The sequence below is a fragment of the Gambusia affinis genome, linkage group LG11 (assembly GCF_019740435.1).
Source record: "Gambusia affinis linkage group LG11, SWU_Gaff_1.0, whole genome shotgun sequence".
Classification (NCBI taxonomy): Eukaryota; Metazoa; Chordata; class Actinopteri; order Cyprinodontiformes; family Poeciliidae; genus Gambusia; species Gambusia affinis.
The window spans coordinates 9,069,160-9,088,903 of NC_057878.1; the positions used below are offsets into that span (position 1 = coordinate 9,069,160).

The following is a 19,744-nucleotide window of genomic DNA, read 5'->3' on the forward strand; positions in this document are numbered from 1 at the left end:
CTACTCTTCATTTGTGTTGTCTTGCAGGTCAAAAGTGATCTACTAGCATGATTAGCTACAGGAAAAATACCCTAAACTATCTTTTTCCGTCTTGAAATTTTTTGACTTTTCCTAAATCATTAGAATCATTAGAAAAAGTGATACTTTGTTTTTGTTTATATTTCCATGTGGACTGTACACCACGAGGGTACAAGGATTGTCTTACAAGGATTGACCCGTGGATTAAAAAACCATTTAAACACCAGAGTGTAATACTGTTGATTGTCTTTTTGTATAATGTAACAAAAAGTACACAATAAAAAATGAATTAAGTTGAGTTGAATTGATAAATAATAGATCGTTTCATCATGCAAAATAGATTTTGGATTTAAAATTAAATTAATTTGCTATATTTTTTGGTAGGATGGGTCATTTTTGACCCGTAGGACAAAAGGAGTAAAGAGACTGTTAAGATCGCACAAGGGTTAACAAAGTTAGTCATTTTTTTACATGTACAAACTTGTTTCTGTTTGTTGCTTATAGGGTACATTCTTGGCTCTGAAGGACAGAAACACAGCCAGGATGTGTATTTGTCTGGGTTTGTCTTCTGATGACTCACTGAGTTAAATCAGTGGCAATAAATAGTGCAGGAAGGAAATTTAAAAGACATCTACTTGACTGACAACAGCATCTAATGTGTTGCCCCTGTCACATTACTGCCACCTTTTATGACCATGCATTTTTAAACATGCAACACACACACACACACACGCCCGCACACACACACGCACACATTATGGTTATGGCGGTCTCTCTTCCTGCTACAAATACCACATGGTGCCATCTGCTCTGAGGACTCAGTTGCCCTAGTAACCATTGATGTCATAGCACCCTCGTCTTATCAATTATCTCAGCAGTCACCAAACCGCTAACATCAGGACGTGTGCTTGTGTTTGTTTACTTTGTCATGCTGCCTTCAAAGACTGTGCCACATTGGCGGACTTAGATTTAAGACGGTTTGTGTAACACCGGGCCATATATGTACATATATGTAAATATGTAAACAAAAAGTAGTGTTGAAGTTAATTTCTGGAACGTTAGTGATTGTTCAAAATGGTAACTCAAGTTCAAGAGGAGGCCTACCTAGTTGTCCAAGAGAGTTATAGAACTGTTGACCACCCTGAAAGGTAGAGTTGGATTTGAGGATGCCATCAAGCACCTGCTAAAACAATAATGATCTTATACTGTTTTTGTTTGTTTTTTTTGTTTTTTGTTTTTTGTCATGTCTAGAAGACAGGTGAAACAGCTTCAAGAAACAAGAGATACATTTAGTTGCTTTCTGTTTGAGACAGCAAACTCATGTTCTCATAGCCACTTCAGTGGGATTGGGCCTTTCAGTCGGTGGTCCCAAGCCTGTGGAACAGTTTACCCTAGCAACTCTAATGAGGTTCTTATAAAGCAACTAAAAACATGTTTACTTTCCCAGGCTTTTATCTCTTGATTTTACTGTTTCTTATGTTGGTTTTATGTTTTGTATGGTTTTAAGGTTGATTTCTATCGTAGAGGACGTTGTGATTTTATGTCCGTGGAAAGGGATTTATAAATAAATTTCACTAATATACCATGTGACAACGCTCATTTTAACTCAGTCTGATTCCTAATGCCATTCTTTATACTCCAGTTGCTTCCACAGTCACCATATTGCAATCCAGTAGAACACGTTTAGGAAAAAGTTAAGATGGAAGTTAGGATGAAACAAGGGATTTGTATCATTGATGTACAGCTGATTAACATTCAGCAACTGCACCTGATTCTGATTCTGGATCAGGATGTTCCAAGCATCATACACACCAAAATGTTTAACCCTTGATTTTATAGGTTCCTGTAGCTGACTTTTTATTTATTTGGCCCAAGTTTTATATTAGCTGTTATAAGGCTAGCCAAGAGACTTTACATTTATATTTGTTTGCATAAATGTTTAAGAAAACATAAAATCCAAAGAGAACCACCTATTGCATGATTTAGGGCCAGCTAATCAAATATAGCAATACTGAAATTCCAAATGTACAGGATTAAAACATAACAGATTATGTGTATCTGGTATAAGTCGCCGAAACAAAATCCCACAATGCTGGAGGGACTCTGTTATTGTCTAACACAGACAACTTCATGCACACCAGAGAGAGAAATCCTGAGAACCAGAGAGAGAAAAAAAAAAAAAAAAAAGAAAAAAAAACGTTGCAAGCAGGTGCTTCCTTGAGGAAATACCACAGTATAAAGAATGTGCTATCCACAAGCATCTTGTCTCCAACACTCAGGAAGAAAGGCTCTGAAGCTGCTGCTTCAGATTTCAAGGCTTTTCCGCTCAAGCTGCCATCTGTACCAGCCGCATTCTTCCATGCCTAAATGATTTTCAACGTCTGTCCCCTTTGCTTTCCCTCTTTTTCACTCTCTTACTCTCCTAAAGTGATTCCTGCCTCGGTGTGTGCCTGTTTTCTGAGTTTTCACCCCCTTCTTTACTGTTACTGAAGTACTCTAATTTGTCATATGATATTTGGATTATTCAAACAATAATCCAGAGGCAAAACAGCTATACTAATGCTTCTACAACAGTGACCTAATCAGGCAACCAAAATAATAATCGCTACCCCAACAGGTTCTCTCCATAGTGTGTCATATTTAGACATTTTTAACTAACAGGAATAGAGACATAGGTCGCATTTTGCATCAATGCGAGAGGAGTTTGAGTTTTAACGATGCATTTACAGAATTTATTTTACTGACAAATAAATGGACAGAGTAGGCAGCATTGTGAATCGCATTAATTTTACTTGTGCACTCAGTAATTTGAAGATTCACTCAGTTGCAGCACTTGGAGATAATCTACTAGAGGTGCCACTGGAGGAATTAAAGTTAATTAACTCTCCCAGAAAAAGTTAATCTTTTTTTTTTTTTTTCTGCTTCGTCATGTGAGTGCAGACACTACGAGTCTTCAGCCTTGTTGTGGTATTAGTTTAAAGCTGTCAAAATCACTTTGTTTAACACAAAATGTCCTAAGTCATTCATTTATTAACATAAGACTAAATTGGCCCTATTTTTAAGCCTGCACTTATTGCCACAGATCTGATGTTGTCCCATGGTGGTGTTTACTTTGTAATGGAGTTATCGCCATGGTAGCAGCCAGGGCCCTGCGTGGTTTCAGGTTCCTGATTTAATCAGCAGCTATGAGTGTGAGGGATATCTACGCCTGCTATAATAACACGCATCACACAAAAGTGCACATGTCATTCCTTTTGATTTGGAACAAAGCAGCCGCTGAAAAGCTAGAGAGTCCCTGCTGACCATCCCCGCAGTCAAATGAAACATGAAATCAATGCTTTACGTTAACCCTGGATAAATCCAGAAGCGGCGAGACCTAGCGGGTTAAATCTTTGTGGTGTCTCCCACCTCCATCAAAATGATTAAGTTGGATCAGTAATTCAGCAGCTTTCACCAAGTCCTCTTTACAACTGCTGAATATGTCAGGTGTTCTGGAAAAAAAACGACAAAAAAGTTCACAAACAACACAAGCAGAACAAAAATACAGAGAGAAGCTGAAAACTTTTGAGTGATTCTTTTTTTTTTTTGACATTTTCAAAAACCAAAGCAACTTAAATATCAGGAATACTTTAAGCATGGTAATGATAAACATGGGTTTCAGAAGCTCTGCAAGGTCTATTAGTTTAACACAGCATTCCAGCATGATGCATGAGGGTAAGAGGATAATGAAGAGCTGAGAAAACACACAGCCACCATAGATTTTCTTCAAGCTGCTGAAGCTGGCAAGTTAAACACATTGCCGTTGTCAAAACCTATTTGTGAATTTTTGAAGAAAAAATAAAAAAAGCTCTTACGGAATGAATGAGAACGAACCTCAGAAGGACTACAGCACATGATTTCACTTGGCTTTAAGATGCATAGCATGTGTCACATACAGTGAAGATCTCCCGACTTTAACAGTTAAAAGAGCAACGCTACAGATGAATTGGTGCTGAAATTAGATTGGTGGCATGACATTACTGTTTCAAATATATCTATATTTCAAATATATCTCTAATTATTTACCAGTCACACCGTGCAAACGTTCAAACGTGGGAGTGGCATCATTATTTCAAGGGTATTGTGACACGGGCAAGACGACCAGTCAGAAACCTTTAGAAGAGTTCTTGACACTTTGAGGAAAAGCATGAATACATACATGTCAGAACAATTACCCTGCCCAAATCTGGCTTTTTAAAGCTCTGAATGCTTTTTTAGGTTAGATTTTGCAATTTTACACAGTTTGTGTTTAAGAATTCTAAACAATCATTGTGAAGTTCTGATTGTAGACTGAAAAAAAATATTTCCAAAATCCATTTTAACAGTGTTAAAAACAGAAAAATGTGGAAAAACAACAACAAAAAGTTACCTTGAGTAGCAATGTGGCTTTTTAACATTGCCTGTGAAATAAGGCTGAGACAAGTGCAACCTGGACATTTGATTTGATTCAACAAGTGGCTCCTCTTCAATATTACATATGTGTAATTAATACTAAATATGTATTAAATACAGTTTCACAACTCAGGGCACACAGACTTTTCAAAAAAGTCCTTTAACTGCAATCTTTGAAAATTGGCTACATTTGACACATGGTATCATAAACCTGAATCCATTTCTTAGATTTTGTGATTATTTCATATATGAAAAAAAATAAAAAACAACAAACAAACAAAACAAAAAAACACTGAAGTCTATACACCAGTAAAGGTATCACAACTATTTGCACAGGGCTGCACAGTGGCGCAGTTGGTAGAGCTGTTGCCTTGCAGCAAGAAGGTCCTGGGTTCGATTCCCGGCCCGGGGTCTTTCTGCATGGAGTTTGCATGTTCTCCCTGTGCATGGTGGGTTCTCTCCGGGTTCTCCGGCTTCCTCCCACAGTTCAAAAACCTGACTGTCAGGTTAATTGGTTTCTCTAAATTCTCCCTAGGTGTGAGTGTGTGTGAATGGTTGTGTGTCCTGTATGTCTCTGTGTTGCCCTGCGACAGACTGGCGACCTGTCCAGGGTGAACCCCGCCTCTCGCCCGGAACGCAGCTGGAGATATGAACCAGCAACCCTCCCGACCCCATTAGGGAAGAAGGGTGTAAGAAAATGGATGGATGGAACTATTTGCACAACTTGTGCTGAAAGTCATTTTCAATTATCCACTCATGAACACTAAGAAAACTTCAGAATGTGACTGCAATACAAACATATATATATATATATATATATATATATATATATATATATATATATATATATATATATATATATATATATATATATATATATATATATGTGTGTGTGTGCTTGCACCAGAGACCTTGGCAAACAAGGAATACCTCGTCCATTGCAGGGTAGTTTTGAAGTTCCTCTGCATTTCTTCAGGCTGCTATCCAAAGACAGTGAGCAACTTTGCGGGTGCTCACACTTCTTCCCTGTCCATCCATCCTTGCAGTCACACCTGCCACAGTTACACTGACCATGACCTGCCCAGAGAAAAGGGGAACAGGTAAAAGAAACCAAGAAGAAAATACATCTAACTGAGAGAGAAGAAGAAACAGAAATCATTCCACCTAACATTTTTAAATCATATAGAAGATTCACCTAAATGGCTGTGATGTTACACTGAAGTATTATCAGTCATAAGCTTTGTGTTGATTGTTAAGAAAGGTAAAGGCAAAGGCTAAAGGTACGCTAAACTGTCTTTGCAAGTTTGTATTTAGCCTCATAAGAAAACATTCCACAAAGAAGGGGTTTACTGCAATCTTTTCATTGCCCCTTTTCAAGTAATATTCTGACCTGAGCAGAAGTCATCAGTGTATCGGTCGTACGTCGTGTGACAGTTCCTCTCATCGCACTCACAGGTGTCTCCATGAATATCCCCCCAGTCGCCAGAGGGATCTACATCATGGCAGGTACATTCCCCACACACACAGGTACCTAATGTAAAAGACACAAAAGACATTATGTCAATTACGTGGTGCTCTACAGTACAGGGAATGAGGAGTCTTTACAGTTATTTAGAAGTAACGACTGCGTTATCCATCGGAAGTATACAGGTTATTGATAATAGCTTTCAATGTTATGATTCACAAATCGGATCCTATGAGGTCAAAAAACAAAGAGATTATGCATTTTTATACTTAATTTGCTTTCTTTGACAGATCTATTGTATACACACCCCTTGAATTTTTATACATTTTGTCCAGGTACAAATACAAAACCTCAATGTAATTTATTTGAATTTCTTTCTTTTATTGTTTTTTAGATAAACCAGCATGACATAATAACCTTCATTAATAAGTAAGTGAAAAGTAAAATGTGGTTTTCAAGTTTACTTACAGAAATAAATGTAAAAAAAAAGAGTGTTATTTGTATCCGCACCTTGTCACTTCTCTTTTCCTGTACTCACTTACACCAGCTGCTCTTCTCACTCAAAAGATGAATGTCATTCCAGCTCCTGTAAGTAAGTTTCTGACCTGTACAAGGCTCTGTAACAACAAGTGCAGCACCTGTTCAAAACTGTCTGGCACAGATGGAGAAAAACCTGCATCAACACTACTGCCATGAAAGATATTACAGTTTGTGCAACCTAACATCGTACAAAGGAGTGGCGCTCGTTTGAAGCTCAATGAAGCGGCAAGATATGAATGGAGAAACTTTTCCTGGTGAGGATGGAGGAGAGCAGCAGATTGAAGTGAAGCCTGTGTAACTGTGAGGGACCGGATTTCATCTTAGACCCAATGGGCATCTCTGCTCCGCTGTGCCATGGAATTGACTCCGTGGTACATATGCACCTGTTATGGTCAATGACAGAGTTTACACCACCTCCGCACAGTGGTGAAAGGCGGTGTCATGTGTAGTTAGAACCAATCCTATTTTTGCCAGACGCCAGAGCAAGTGTAGAGTCAAACTTCAAAGGCCCGAAATGTGATAATAATTCACAGAGACAGACTACATCAGCGGGAAAACGAGCTATATTAAGCTAAGCATTTCTGCATATTTGTTGTTCGGGTTCTCACTAAAACCAGGAAGATAGAGCACATAACACCATTTTTAAAGTCCCTCCACTGGCTCCCTGTAGCTCAAAGAATAGACTTTAAAATACTGTTGTTAGTTTATAAATCACTGAATGGTTTAGCACCACAATACATTAAAGATTTGCTGCTGTTGTATCAACCTTCCAGAACCTCTCAGGTTCTGGTTCTGGTTCTGCTCTGCATCCCCAGAACCAGAACCAAACGAGGAGAAGCAGCATTTAGCATCTATGCACCACAAATCTGGAACAAACTTCCAGAAAACTGTAAAACAGCTGGAACACTGACTTCCTTTAAATCTCAACTAAAAACCCACTTGTTTAGAGTTTTATTTGAAACGTAATCAATTGCAAATTTATTGACGGAATCTGTCTTGATGTTGTGTTTTTATTGTTGATTCTATGTTGCATTGTGTTTTTGTGTTTGATTTGATGTGGAGCACTTTGAAATGCCTTGCTGCTGAAATGTGCTATACAAATAAAATTTGATTTGATTGATTGTCAGCAAGTATCATTTTTGACTACGCATAAAAGAAAATGTATGGATTTTACTCTGAAACTTATTACATCACGTTCTGTTGCTTGAGTTGTGGTAGGAGTGTCTACGTGCCACTATATTCTTCTAAACAGATCCTTAAACAAAAACTCCTGCTAGCAATTAAAACCAAGAATTTTGGTTTTGTGTAGAAGTTCGACTGAAAGCTGGAATAAAAAAAAAAAGAGGAAAAAAGGTTGTTGTGTAATATTTACCTAGTTCCATTTTTGTAGATTCGGATGAAGTGGGAGAGAAAGCGATGGAAAAATAATAATTTTAGAAGTTGAGAACCACAGTACTTTATATGATACCTCTTATCTGTTTTATGACTAGATTTATTGCACAGTCTTTATTTTTCCATGTATGCTTCTTGGAGCACCTCTGTGTTTCACAGTGGAGCAAATAAGGGTGGCCAGGAACATCTCCGGTCCAAGTATGCAGCAGAGTGGAGCAGAGACGCATGCAGTGTAAATACGGGTTTATACAAATAGTAGTCCTCCTGTTAAGTGAAGATTCTTTAGACAAGTTGTCTGAAATTATTTAGTGATGTGTAATAACACCAAGAAGGGAAAGTACTGTTCCAGTTTAAGAAACACTTAAACTCAGAAGAGAATTAGATAAATAAGGAAAAAATAAGCATGGTATAGAGGCTTTATAATTCAAATAAATCCAGCTACCAAAAAACATTTTATATATTTTGGTAGAATCATATTTACTGGCTCACTTCTGATGTTATTTATAATTGTAGATCATTTTCTTTATGAAAATATTATTTTGTGGCAATATAGTTAGTCCTGTTGAGTTAGCACTCCTAATAATCTATTTCATTAGATGTGAAATAGAGTTAGTGTGAAACTAGTTCTTATGAATAAGTGAACAGAGAAAAAAATGATTTATTAATGTAAAACAGACGTACAAAATGCAAGTTAAGAAATGCCGCTGCTGTCAGTGTTAAAAACAAAGTGATTTATTTCATTTCTAATTAATGCTTAACTATTTATCTATACGTTTATTTTAGTTGAGTCCTCTTTGAAACATTAATAAACCTGTTGACAAGGAATCATCTCTCTTCAGCATCTTGATGTTAAGGAGGCATTTTACTGATTGTCAAGCCACGTAGTTCACATATGTCGAGGGCAGCACATCCTGTAAAAGTTAGCAGGTTGAATTCAAATGTAATTACATGCATTCCAGTACAGACCAATTAAATTTAGCTCATAATCCAATTCGGTGCAGTCAGACGGAATAAATTGCCCAGGATTAAAACGTTGCCTTTAAAAAGGAAGCCAGCAGATTGCATTTGTTATAATAGGAGGTAAGGTTATTTGATGGGTGTTCTTTTCAATGCCTTTCATGAGTTTTTTTTTTTCCAGAATCATTCCAGCATACCAGAAAATTAAATATTCATGACTAAATTTATTCCAAAAATTGCCTTCCGCCTTCTCCAAAGATCTGTAATTTTATTTTTTTTTATCTTGGGGGGGAGAAAAACAAAACAAAAAAAAACTGCCTCCAAAATGAATTTCCTTTTCCTTCACTTTTTAAATCTTTATTCCTTCATTTATCTTTTCCCTCTTTTCTTTTCATTTGTTTAGCATCTTTAGCCCAGGCATTACCAAAGCAGCAGCCAGTGGAAACCTATTTCCTCTTATCGGTGGAGACAGAGCACCGGGAGCCCCAGGGGAGAAGGCCAGCTGGCAGGCCGGAGGGGCTGAGGCTGCCGCATGTCTGCCCTATGGCTGAGCGTTCAGTCTTCCTCACCACCTCATAGCCCTGCAGTCCTGGATTAATAGATCTATGAATTATCATAAATATCATGGATGAACTGAAGAGAGGTAATAGAAACACCTTTCTTATTTTCTAAATGTTGCAGTTATGCTATATGTTTTATCCAGGCATAAACCAACACTCTGGCTCATCTCTGTCTTCTCTTTCTCTCTGTCTCTCAGTATTAAACAGTTCTGATTAAAATGAGTCATGTTAGTAGCAGCCTTTGGCAGTTTGCTTCTGTTTTATTTTATCCCGTCTAGTGGGAAGGCTAGGTGAGCCAAGCAGGAGGTTTGATACTTTGGTGAGTTAAAAGAGAATTATCTGCAGGTCAGATCATTAAGCTATTTATCCCACAGTGTCAGAAGAAAAGGATTAGCCAAGGAAAGGATGGAAGGAAGACATTTACCATCTCAATCCTAACGATACACTTTACATGTCCAGTTCTGTGCGCAATAATGAAATCAACTCATTTCTTAATTATGTGACTCACCCCATCCTCATTCCATCCATTGTCAATGATCAGTAGGACCGGTTTCAAAACCTTTTACGTGAAGAATAATACAAATTAAAATTTGTGGTAACTGCTACTGAATGTCTGTTTTTAAGGGTTCTTTAACAGATTAACTATATTCAGTTTTTTTTATATTGCGGAAGGTTTTTTTTTTGTTGATTTTATTTCTTGTGGTCTCTTATTGCTGAGATTATTCTTTTTTATTTTTACAAAAAAAAATTAAGTCTTAATAGTATTAATATTAATACAATACTAATATATTTGCTTGGTGGTGTTCCATGCATTCCATTTTCATGTAATTTCTTTAACTTTGTTTAACTTTGCAGAGTCTGACTTACTCCAACTTCACTTACCCCATTGTTGATCAGGATGTTCTTCCTATCTGTTTTGGTATTGTCATTTTTTTTTTGTTGCTTCATCTCTTCACCACTCTTTCATTTCGCCCCATAAGACGTAAAATAAAGGCCCTGACCCACCAAACGACTCCATTTGTTTTGCGCACACAAAGAAAGAACAAACATAGCAAAGAGACAGTTCAGTTCAGAATTATGTGCAAAGCAAATAAAATGTGTCTTCACTGCAGTTTGAGCATAGCACGGACCTTTTGTTTCTCCATCAATGGAACAAAAATAGTACAGTGATTCTCAAATAGGAAAATGCTAACAATTTCTCACAGTATCGCACAAATCAGTACATTTTTGAAAGATTCAGAAACTAAATGTTGAACTGCTTCATCCCTTACACAGCGAGGGTATTATTGAAACTAACGTTTTAAAAAGCTCCATTAAGAGCCTCCGTTAAAGCTAACTTCTAATTTCAACCTTTGACTCTAGAACGAAGACCTGACGCAAATAAATGTGCAAATTGCTCCACTCAATGCCTTTAACGTTTGGACCAGCATGTTATTTATATTAATTGCCTTATTTATCACAGTCAGATGCAGCACATAAAAGACAAAAAAATAAAAAATAAAAAATGGACCCACATCCAATGAAAAATAAATCAAATTTATTTTAGAGTAGTCCTTTCTCATTTGCATATAAACTTTTTTCCTAAATAATTACCAGTGATTACAGAAGCTGAACCTCTCAAAACTCTCTCACTGGGAAAATCAACATCTGCAACACAAAACTGGCCACCCTGGTATACTTTCTTCTTCTTCTTTTTTTTTATTTTGACAGTTGTGCTCTTGACCAGAACTTGCAGCTCTTTGATGGGACTCCCATGCAGCCTTATTTCAACCAACCGGTTGCGGAGCCCTCACCCAGACCGCTGCAATAAATTTTTGAGAAATTCCCTGAAATCCTGGAGGAGCACTTCAGTTAACTTAAATGAGATATTCCACTGATTGCTTGCTCGCCATGCTCTGATGAGTCACAGAGCATGATTCTTTTTAAGGCAGTCTAGAGTCTGGGTTATGTTTAGTTCTGCGTGTTTCCTGACTGTTTTATAATTTGGGCTATTCAAACAGGATGAAAAGCACTGAACCGGTGCTTCCATGTTACCCATCAGGCACGTTTAGCAAAAGCAACATTTTGCACAAGCCCTTCATCCTGCTGTTTTAAACAATCCCTTTCTCAAAGCAGCTTTTTTAATGAGAAGACTGATTAATATCATAAACTTGATGATTTATCATTTGATGGCTGAAATGAAGATAGTCTCATTTTGATGATGATGATGATGATACACAAATTAGAGTTATTTTATGAAAGGTAAAATCTGGGAGGAAAGACTAATATAAGAATACGTTTTATTTTTCGAGGTGAATTTTATCCTTATGATGACTGAAACAGATAAGAAATTTGACTGCGCCTCTTAAGCTTGTTTCTTGTTTCTAGGCAACACAAATACAACGAAATCATTACGGTCACGCTGTTTATGTTAATAGGTCTGAAGCTTATTATTCATCCCTCTCCATTCTGCAGTTTTATGGTTTTGCAAACCACTGTCAATATGCTAATGAAAATTTGTCCAGATGGAAAACTTCCAAGTTTATTTATATGAAATAAAGTTGTGATTCTTTGCAATCAGATATTTAACTGGGATCAGTGACGGTTTTCTGGAATGGTTCTACATTTTCTTTGTATTCAATAATACTATTTTTTGAGTTTCTGTAATGTCTTATGTTAACAGTGAAGAGGACAAACAAACCTCTGTTGCTGCAGATTTTGCCATCTGGAGATGTGCATTTCCGCTTGCTTTCCCATGGGCTGATGTCACACTGGAACTCACATTTGTCTCCATGCCAACCAGCAGCACAGTAACAGTTTCCACAGTAACACTGGCCATGGCCTGGAAGGACATGGAAGAACTCATAAATTCTCATCCAAGAGATTGATAGACATACTTCTAGATATTACCAATCCTATTTTCTGCAGATATCAGATTTGACATTACTCTTGATTTTGTAATTTCTACTTTTGCACATTTGTCAGCCACAACCTGAATTTAGTCAAACATAAACAAAGATCATTTACAAAGAACGTGGCATATATTTTAAATCTATCAGCTGGCAGCTTTAATGTCGAGCTTTGTAATGCTATTGCAAAGGTTTATTTTTTTTTTTGATAAGATAAAGAATGCATTTAATATATCACCGCAAGATTTGCAATCTGAAATCAGAAGCAACATTTCTTTCTCCAGAAATGAGTTTTAAACTTTGATATTGTTGCCTTGTGTGTGTAAACTACTCCTGACTGACTCCATTGAACAGATGCTGAACATCGCTTAATGTCTAAAGTTGATTATGCAGTGTAATGTAACACATTTTATGTGCTGCTGCAGGGCGGGATATGAGCAAGAAGCATACAAACTGCATGAACAGTATGTTGAAAAAAGGTTCCTCTCCTTTAATATTTTCCTTTTTCGTCAGGTATGAAATACATTAATGTATTTCATTAGGATTTTGTCAAAGAAAACAACTCAAAGTAGTGCATTAATATGAAAGGGAATAAAAAAGACTCCCAGTTTTCAAAATATTTCAGAAATCCAAAATGCATTTGTGTTCTGGTGCCTTTAATCTGATGCCTGTGAATGAAATACAATGCTACCAACTGCCTAGTAAATCCAGTGCACCAGAGAGCAATATATAGACAGGACAACAATTACTTGTGTAAATCTAGCCTGGATGAGTGGGGTCTAGCAAGCCTTCATGGAAAGAGAGTCACACAAAGTCCCATCAAATATTCATCAAACTCAACTTTTTGACACATCAAATATTTGGAAAAAGTGCTCTAGTCAGGTGAAACAAAAGTTGAACTTTTTTGGCCTACATGTATGTGTTGCAGAATATAGTCTGTACACACAATCTCCAGAAGGAAGGATGGTTCCAGCACAATAATGTAAAGAGGCATACAGGGAACAAAATGACCAAAAATCTGTCAGCAGATCAGTAAAGCTGGTAACATTTCAATCAAGAAATTTGCTTAGTATTGAACTGGGAGATTTGGAGGGATGCAGAATGCAAATTAATGGCACAAGTATTGAGATTTCTATTTGAAAAATTCAATTGCTTCGTTACGTGCTAATTTGTGATAACCTATCATGCCATAATTTCAAATGTAACAAAATGCAAGGCACTGCATATGATCTTTCTGGTCCTTTCTCTGTGACCAAGTTCAGACGTAGATAAATGCAGAGCCTATGCCTTTATGATTCCATATCTCCCTGAGACGTTGATCCTAGACACGCAAAACCTAACTGCAATATTTAAAACTATATGTACGTTTTACCAGTAGTTCAGCAGACGTTCAGTTGCAAATTTAATGCACAAAACAGATAAAGCAGTCATAAAATTACAAGTGCTGCCAATCTCTGGATGTCTCATCTTCATAAAATTGTCATTAAAACTCATTTGTTTCTTAATGCAATGTCTCTTATAGTTGAGCAACTGTGAGTGTAATCTACCTCCACAAACCTCTCCCGTGTCTTCCTCCAGACATTCGCCATCATCACATTCACAGAAGCGTCCCGTCACTAAGCCCTTGTCATCATTTTGGTCACACATGCAGCTCCCACAGTGACAGGTCCCTGTAAAAAAAAAATAAATAAATAAAATTAAAAAGTCTTACACACAACCACCCAGGCTCAGAGTCTGTGTTAAACTTTGCAGTAGATACTTGCATTTAAATGGTGTGTGAGTAAAATATTTTGATGCAGTGAACTGGGAGATTAAAGAATCTGGTTTACAGCTGTTCATTGAGGGAAGTATTTTTGCATCAAGTGCCAGCAGGTTTAAGCTGGTGTTTGACAACTAAAGGTGGTGGTGGGTTTTTTTTCTTGTTTTTTTTTTTTTTTTTTTGGCACGTTTTGGATTAGGTGTTGAAGAAGCAGAAGGCTAAACAGACACATGCGGTGAATACATTAGCATTTCTACATATTCCAATAGGCCACATCCTATGCTTTCACACACACTCTTATACACGTCCCACACGGCTATGCACACACCCACTGAGATTTGCTTATTCCTCATTTAGCTGAAAGCATCTGAGACGAGTGGAGATGCCCAGATGGGCAACTGGCTGTACATGTTTGAAAAACAGCCTTGACCGATGGTTGACCTAACATCATCCATGCAACATCGAGACACAAACACATGGCCAGTGGGATGGAATTACTCAGAGACAAGCTATTAGGGGTTCAAATATTAGATTGTGGTAGTAGCATTCTTAGACGTCTTTCAAAATTTTTATTTTTATATTAGCTGCTTAGTTAAATTTGAATGCCAGGTAGTGGTTCACCAGTAAGTAAAGGAAAGATAGCTGTTAATACATATTTATGTAGTTTCTTTTTTTTTTTTCCAAGAAGAAGGACAATATCTTATTGAAATATGTGGAGACTCTTGACCAAAGCAGAGAAACATAAAAGCTGTCTCTGAAGGTATTAGCTGGCTCCTGAAATCGTTTTTTTTTTTTTTTTTTTAAAGTAGTGCATAGTAGTGAAGTGGAAGAAAAAAAGATGCAGGTGAGTTTACATTTTCTTAGCAAAAAATTAAAAATAAAAATCTGAAAATTATGGCACGTTTTTCTAATCGTTGGCAGATTTGTATATCTTGAGAAGATTTAAACCAATCTTCTGTGCAAAATAGAACAACCTAAGTCAGATTGGATAGAGAGCATCTAAACATGTATGTTCAAGTCTTGATAAAGATTCTCCCCTAGATTTAGGTTTAACTTCCCTATCCCTGACAATGAAAAGCATCCAAACAGCTAGCTGCTGCCAGCACCACGTTTCCCAGTGGGAGGTACTGTGCTCGAGCTCATCTTCACTCTTATTTCTCTGCATGAACGCACATGCTGAATTTGGGCCAAAATGTTCTGGTTTCATCTGACCTGTATACTTCGTCTTGTTTTTTATTCAAAAACAACTTTCTCCTTGCCATTTTCATGAATGTATTTCTTACAGTTGTCTTGTCAACAGTTTTTTTTTCTTCCATCTCAGCTGTGAAACTCAAAAGCTCCTTCAAAGTAATAATCAGGTCCTCACTGATTACTATTCTCCTTTCCTGGCTTGTCAGTTTAGGGGTACAGCAATTATTTGAGGCGGGTGTCTGTGTGAACTGTTTAATTCATGTCTTGGATCATGGATTAAACAGTACTTCTTTTGAGTCTTGGAATATTATTTTAGAACCTAATCCTGCTTTATAACATCTCCACATGAATATCCTTGACCTGGTGCGTTCTTTGGTCTTGATGATGTTATTTGAAAAGCGCTTTTCAACTTACCTCAGAGGTCTTCACCTAAAGGGCAAACAATTACATGTTGCTATTTCCACTTTTGTTTTGTAAAGGTTTTGGAAAACATATCAATTTATTTTTGTTTCACTAATGATGCACTACTTTGAGTTTGTCTATTACATAAAATCTCAAACCCCATACACTGAAGTTTCTGGTTGTAGCATGACAAAATGTAAAAAAACAAAACAAAAAAAATTTCAAGAATTAGGATTAATTTAGGATCTTTGCAGTAGATTTGCAGCTTTCTAAACCTTGTTGTTTTCGAATGCTGTGTTTTGATGTATTGTTGCAGTACCTCTGTTGGAGCAGACCACCCCCTGTTGATTTTTGCACAGCTCTCTGCTCTTCTTGCCTGATAGGCTACACTCCTCCTGAAACTGGCAAGCCTCTCCAAACCAGCCTTCGTCACACTCACACATCCCACAGTCACAGTAGCCACGGTCTGAGGGGAAACATAACACACCACATGCCGTTTATAAGTGCAGGGAAGCGTGCAGGTTACCAGTGCTTCACATCAAAACAAGGACATGAACGTTATTTCAAAAATATGTAGTCTAACATTGCACTTTCAGGTGAATGGGATTGTGTCAGAAAATTACTATAAGTAAATGTTTTTTAAGCAACCACTACCAAGTTTTCCAATGCCTTTGACATGCCAGCATCCCATATGAATTCATCCATGAAAACACAGTTCTGTGTTCAGATACCCAGATAGACTGCCGTCATTGTATCTCATTACTCTGATGGCCACATTGAGCAACACAAAGAAGAGGAAAAAGGAGGAAGCATTTGATGCAAATGAAAGCTGTCAACAAAGTTATTATGAATGCTGCTCTCATTGCCTTTTAGCAGTGAGGGACCTTGCATGTCATGCTTGATGCTTCTCCTGACTCGTTCATCATGTAAATGTGGCGTTGTTTTGAAGGGCTATACATCAGTCATTAGGAACATGGAGGTCCCCTCATCTCTTCTCCTTATGGAAACATCTCTGGGGACTTGTTCAAGGAAAACTGACTCTTGAAAACAAAGAAGAACCGGAAATATTGCAAATTGCAGAATAAGAGTGCACCTAGACTCCAGTGTAGCTGCCGGGGGAAAAAAATCTAATTAAAAGAATAATTAAATTGCATTCTCTAATCTGAGATATTAATTGAATATTTCAGTCAATCTTTGTTTTTCTAACTTACCACTTATAATGTTATTGAAAAACACACTATGTAGAAAAATTACATTTTGTTCAAAGTGCTTTACATCATAAAACCATCCTACAGTCATTAATTATGAAACAAGAAACACACAAATGCTGTTATGAACAAATGTCATAGTCAAAATTATTAATATACATCAATTTGCTACTAATCAAATGCAACCCTAAAAAGGTAAGGTTTTAGCCTTGATTTAAAAGAACTCTGTGTTTCAGATGTTTTTTAGTTTTCTGGACTTTTGTTCCATATTTGTCATGCATATAATCTGAACCCTGCTTGTCCATGGTTAATTTTGGTATTTTGGTTCTAGGGATGCAGATTAGACCAGAACCACTCAGATCTTCTGGTTCTGGTCTAATCTGCATCCCCAGAACCCGAAGACCTGAGTGGTCTGAATGGTTGATACCATAACAACAGGTTGCTATAAACTAATAAAATTATTTTTAACTCCATTCTCTTGGTATGGAGCGTGCTGCATGCAGGGCTGAACGAATGTGCCTCAGTGAAGACAGTGTCACTCTGCATAGTGCAATGCATGCTTTTGATTTGTCTCAATTGTCAGAGCCCACGTCTGTGACACACATTTACTATTTGTTCTGGTGTCGCTATTATTAGTGATACAAACAACAGGGTTCTCACTATTTGATGCATTTATAGACAAAAGAAGCACAAATTGAGATTTTACAGAATTATGTCTGTAGATTTAATAAAATACAAAAAAGTGACAACAAATAGGATATGCCAAATGAACTGCAGTCATATTGTGCTTTACAATCATAGAAATTGCTTTGTAGGTACATATGTAGCATTGTAATAATTACTGGACACAAAAATTGTATACATACATCTACTCTCCATCACAAAGATACAAACTCTTTTGGATTATTTAATCCATCCATCCATTTTCTAATCACCCTTGTCCCTAATGGGGTCAGGAGGGTTGCTGGTGTCTATCTCCAGCTACGTTCCAGGCGAGAGGCGGGGTTCACCCTGGACAGGTCGCCAGTCTGTCGCAGGGCAACACAGAGACATACAAGAAAAACAACCATTCACACACACACTCACACACCTAGGAATAATTTAGAGAGACCAATTAACCTGACAGTCATGTTTTTGGACTGTGGGAGGAAGCCGGAGAACCCAGAGAGAACCCACCATGCACAGGGAGAACATGCAAACTCCATGCAGAAAGATCCCGGGCCAGGAATCGAACCCAGGACCTTCTTGCTGCAAGGCAACAGCTCTACCAACTGCACCACTGTGCAGTCTGGATTATTTAATAAAATATTTAATCCAGCATTGTTGCAGTCTAATTTACTGACGTGTTCTTTTGTATTTACCCTTAAGGCTTTTGTAAATAGTAGACTGCAAAACTCTGCGACAGAATTGGATATTATAAAGTCACTGCCGCCCACTAGCCATCATCAATCTCCACTTGACAATCACTGAGACACATAAAACAGCCCGCTTTGTCTTCTGGGTCAAAATTTATGTGGGTTGGAAGCTTCCCGTCTTTGGACAGTTTATCTTTTTTAGTGCTTCCTGAGCAGTAATTCCATGTGATATAATGTGTCAGGGTCATTGCAGCATTCCACTGACAGACGTGTACAGCAGAAATCCTCAGCAGTGATCGCATACATTCTCACAGGACTGGTAGAAGAGGATGCATGTGTGTCAGCATCACCAGCAAAAAATAATTGGTGCACAAAAAAAAGCATGTGCTAAACAATTTTCTAAAGCTAGATGACTAGATATAATCATCTGTCAAACATTTAAAATATCCTAACTGTAATGAAGCATATGTTGTGCAGGGACCATTAGATACCCCTCATTTACTAAAATGTTCATAGAGTCAAACAGCCTGAATTGGTTTAGCAAGCTAAAGAAGATTTGTCCAAGCTAAAGAAGAAGATGAAGGATGAGTCATTGATGTGCTGTGGTTCCCCTTAAGCAGCAGAGCTACCTCAATGTCTTGTGTAAAAAAAACAAACAACAACAAAAAAAAGGCCTAAACATTTGAAATGATGATTTCAGTAAAACATTTTGATAAACTCCCAGAATAATTCTGGGAATTCTCTAATCACTAGATTAGAGAACATGTCCAGATAATGGAGGTTTCGTTGAAGTATGTAGCGTGTATTCACAGGTTTTGGTACTGAATGTGACTATTGTGGTTTCCAGATCATGAAATAACTCCTGCAAAACACATTATAATCTATCTCTATGTGGAACCTCCAGTCACTATTACACAGGCTAATAAACGAAGAGAACTTCCTCTCTTGCAGCTATAAGGTGTTTTACTATTGTGATAATTTATGTATTTAGATCTTTAGTTTTTATTCAATGTGTACTCACATAGGCTTCTTGGACATTTCAGTAAATTAGAATATGACTGAAATGTTCATTTATTTCAAATTAATTGCACACAGGCTGTTGTTTTCAAGTCTTTACTTCTGCTGTTATTGGCAGTTTCCAGTTATAGCTAATGGAAACATGTAATTTAGCTTTTCAGAAAATCTGAATATTACATCAAATCAACAAAAAAAAAAAAAGAAAAAAACAGAGAATAAAGAGACGTGAGCTCAATAAAAAGTATGTTTGATACCTAGCTAAAGGCTGTTGTTTTGAAAAAAAAAGTACATTTAATTTGACAAACTAATCTCGTCTGAAGGCGTGTTAAAATTTACCGAGATGCACCTGTGTACTTATTTATATGCTGTTATATATGGTGTCAGTTAAGCTCCAAAATTGAGAGTTTAAACATCAAATAAGTCCAAAGAATTACACTATCTTCATAATAAACTAGTTGAAGCTTCAGAGAGCATCTGTTCTCATCTGTTTTCAACAAGTGGCTTTTAATCTCCTCACATTTTTTCGGTTTAAGTTGTATTGTCCAAAACATGAAAATCATT

General features: G+C 37.1%; 1 protein-coding gene across 1 annotated transcript in view; it reads right to left on the minus strand.

Moving 5' to 3' along the window:
* The window catches only part of itgbl1 (integrin, beta-like 1), a 44,972-nt gene that overhangs the window by 13,393 nt on the left and 11,835 nt on the right, over positions 1–19,744 (minus strand). The window contains exons 3-7 of the mRNA XM_044132070.1: positions 15,923–16,069; positions 13,799–13,921; positions 12,044–12,184; positions 5,840–5,980; positions 5,380–5,526 (exon numbers count right to left, since the gene is read on the minus strand). Of these exons, the coding sequence (XP_043988005.1) occupies positions 5,380–5,526; positions 5,840–5,980; positions 12,044–12,184; positions 13,799–13,921; positions 15,923–16,069 (699 nt within the window). The remainder of the gene's footprint in view (positions 1–5,379; positions 5,527–5,839; positions 5,981–12,043; positions 12,185–13,798; positions 13,922–15,922; positions 16,070–19,744) is intronic.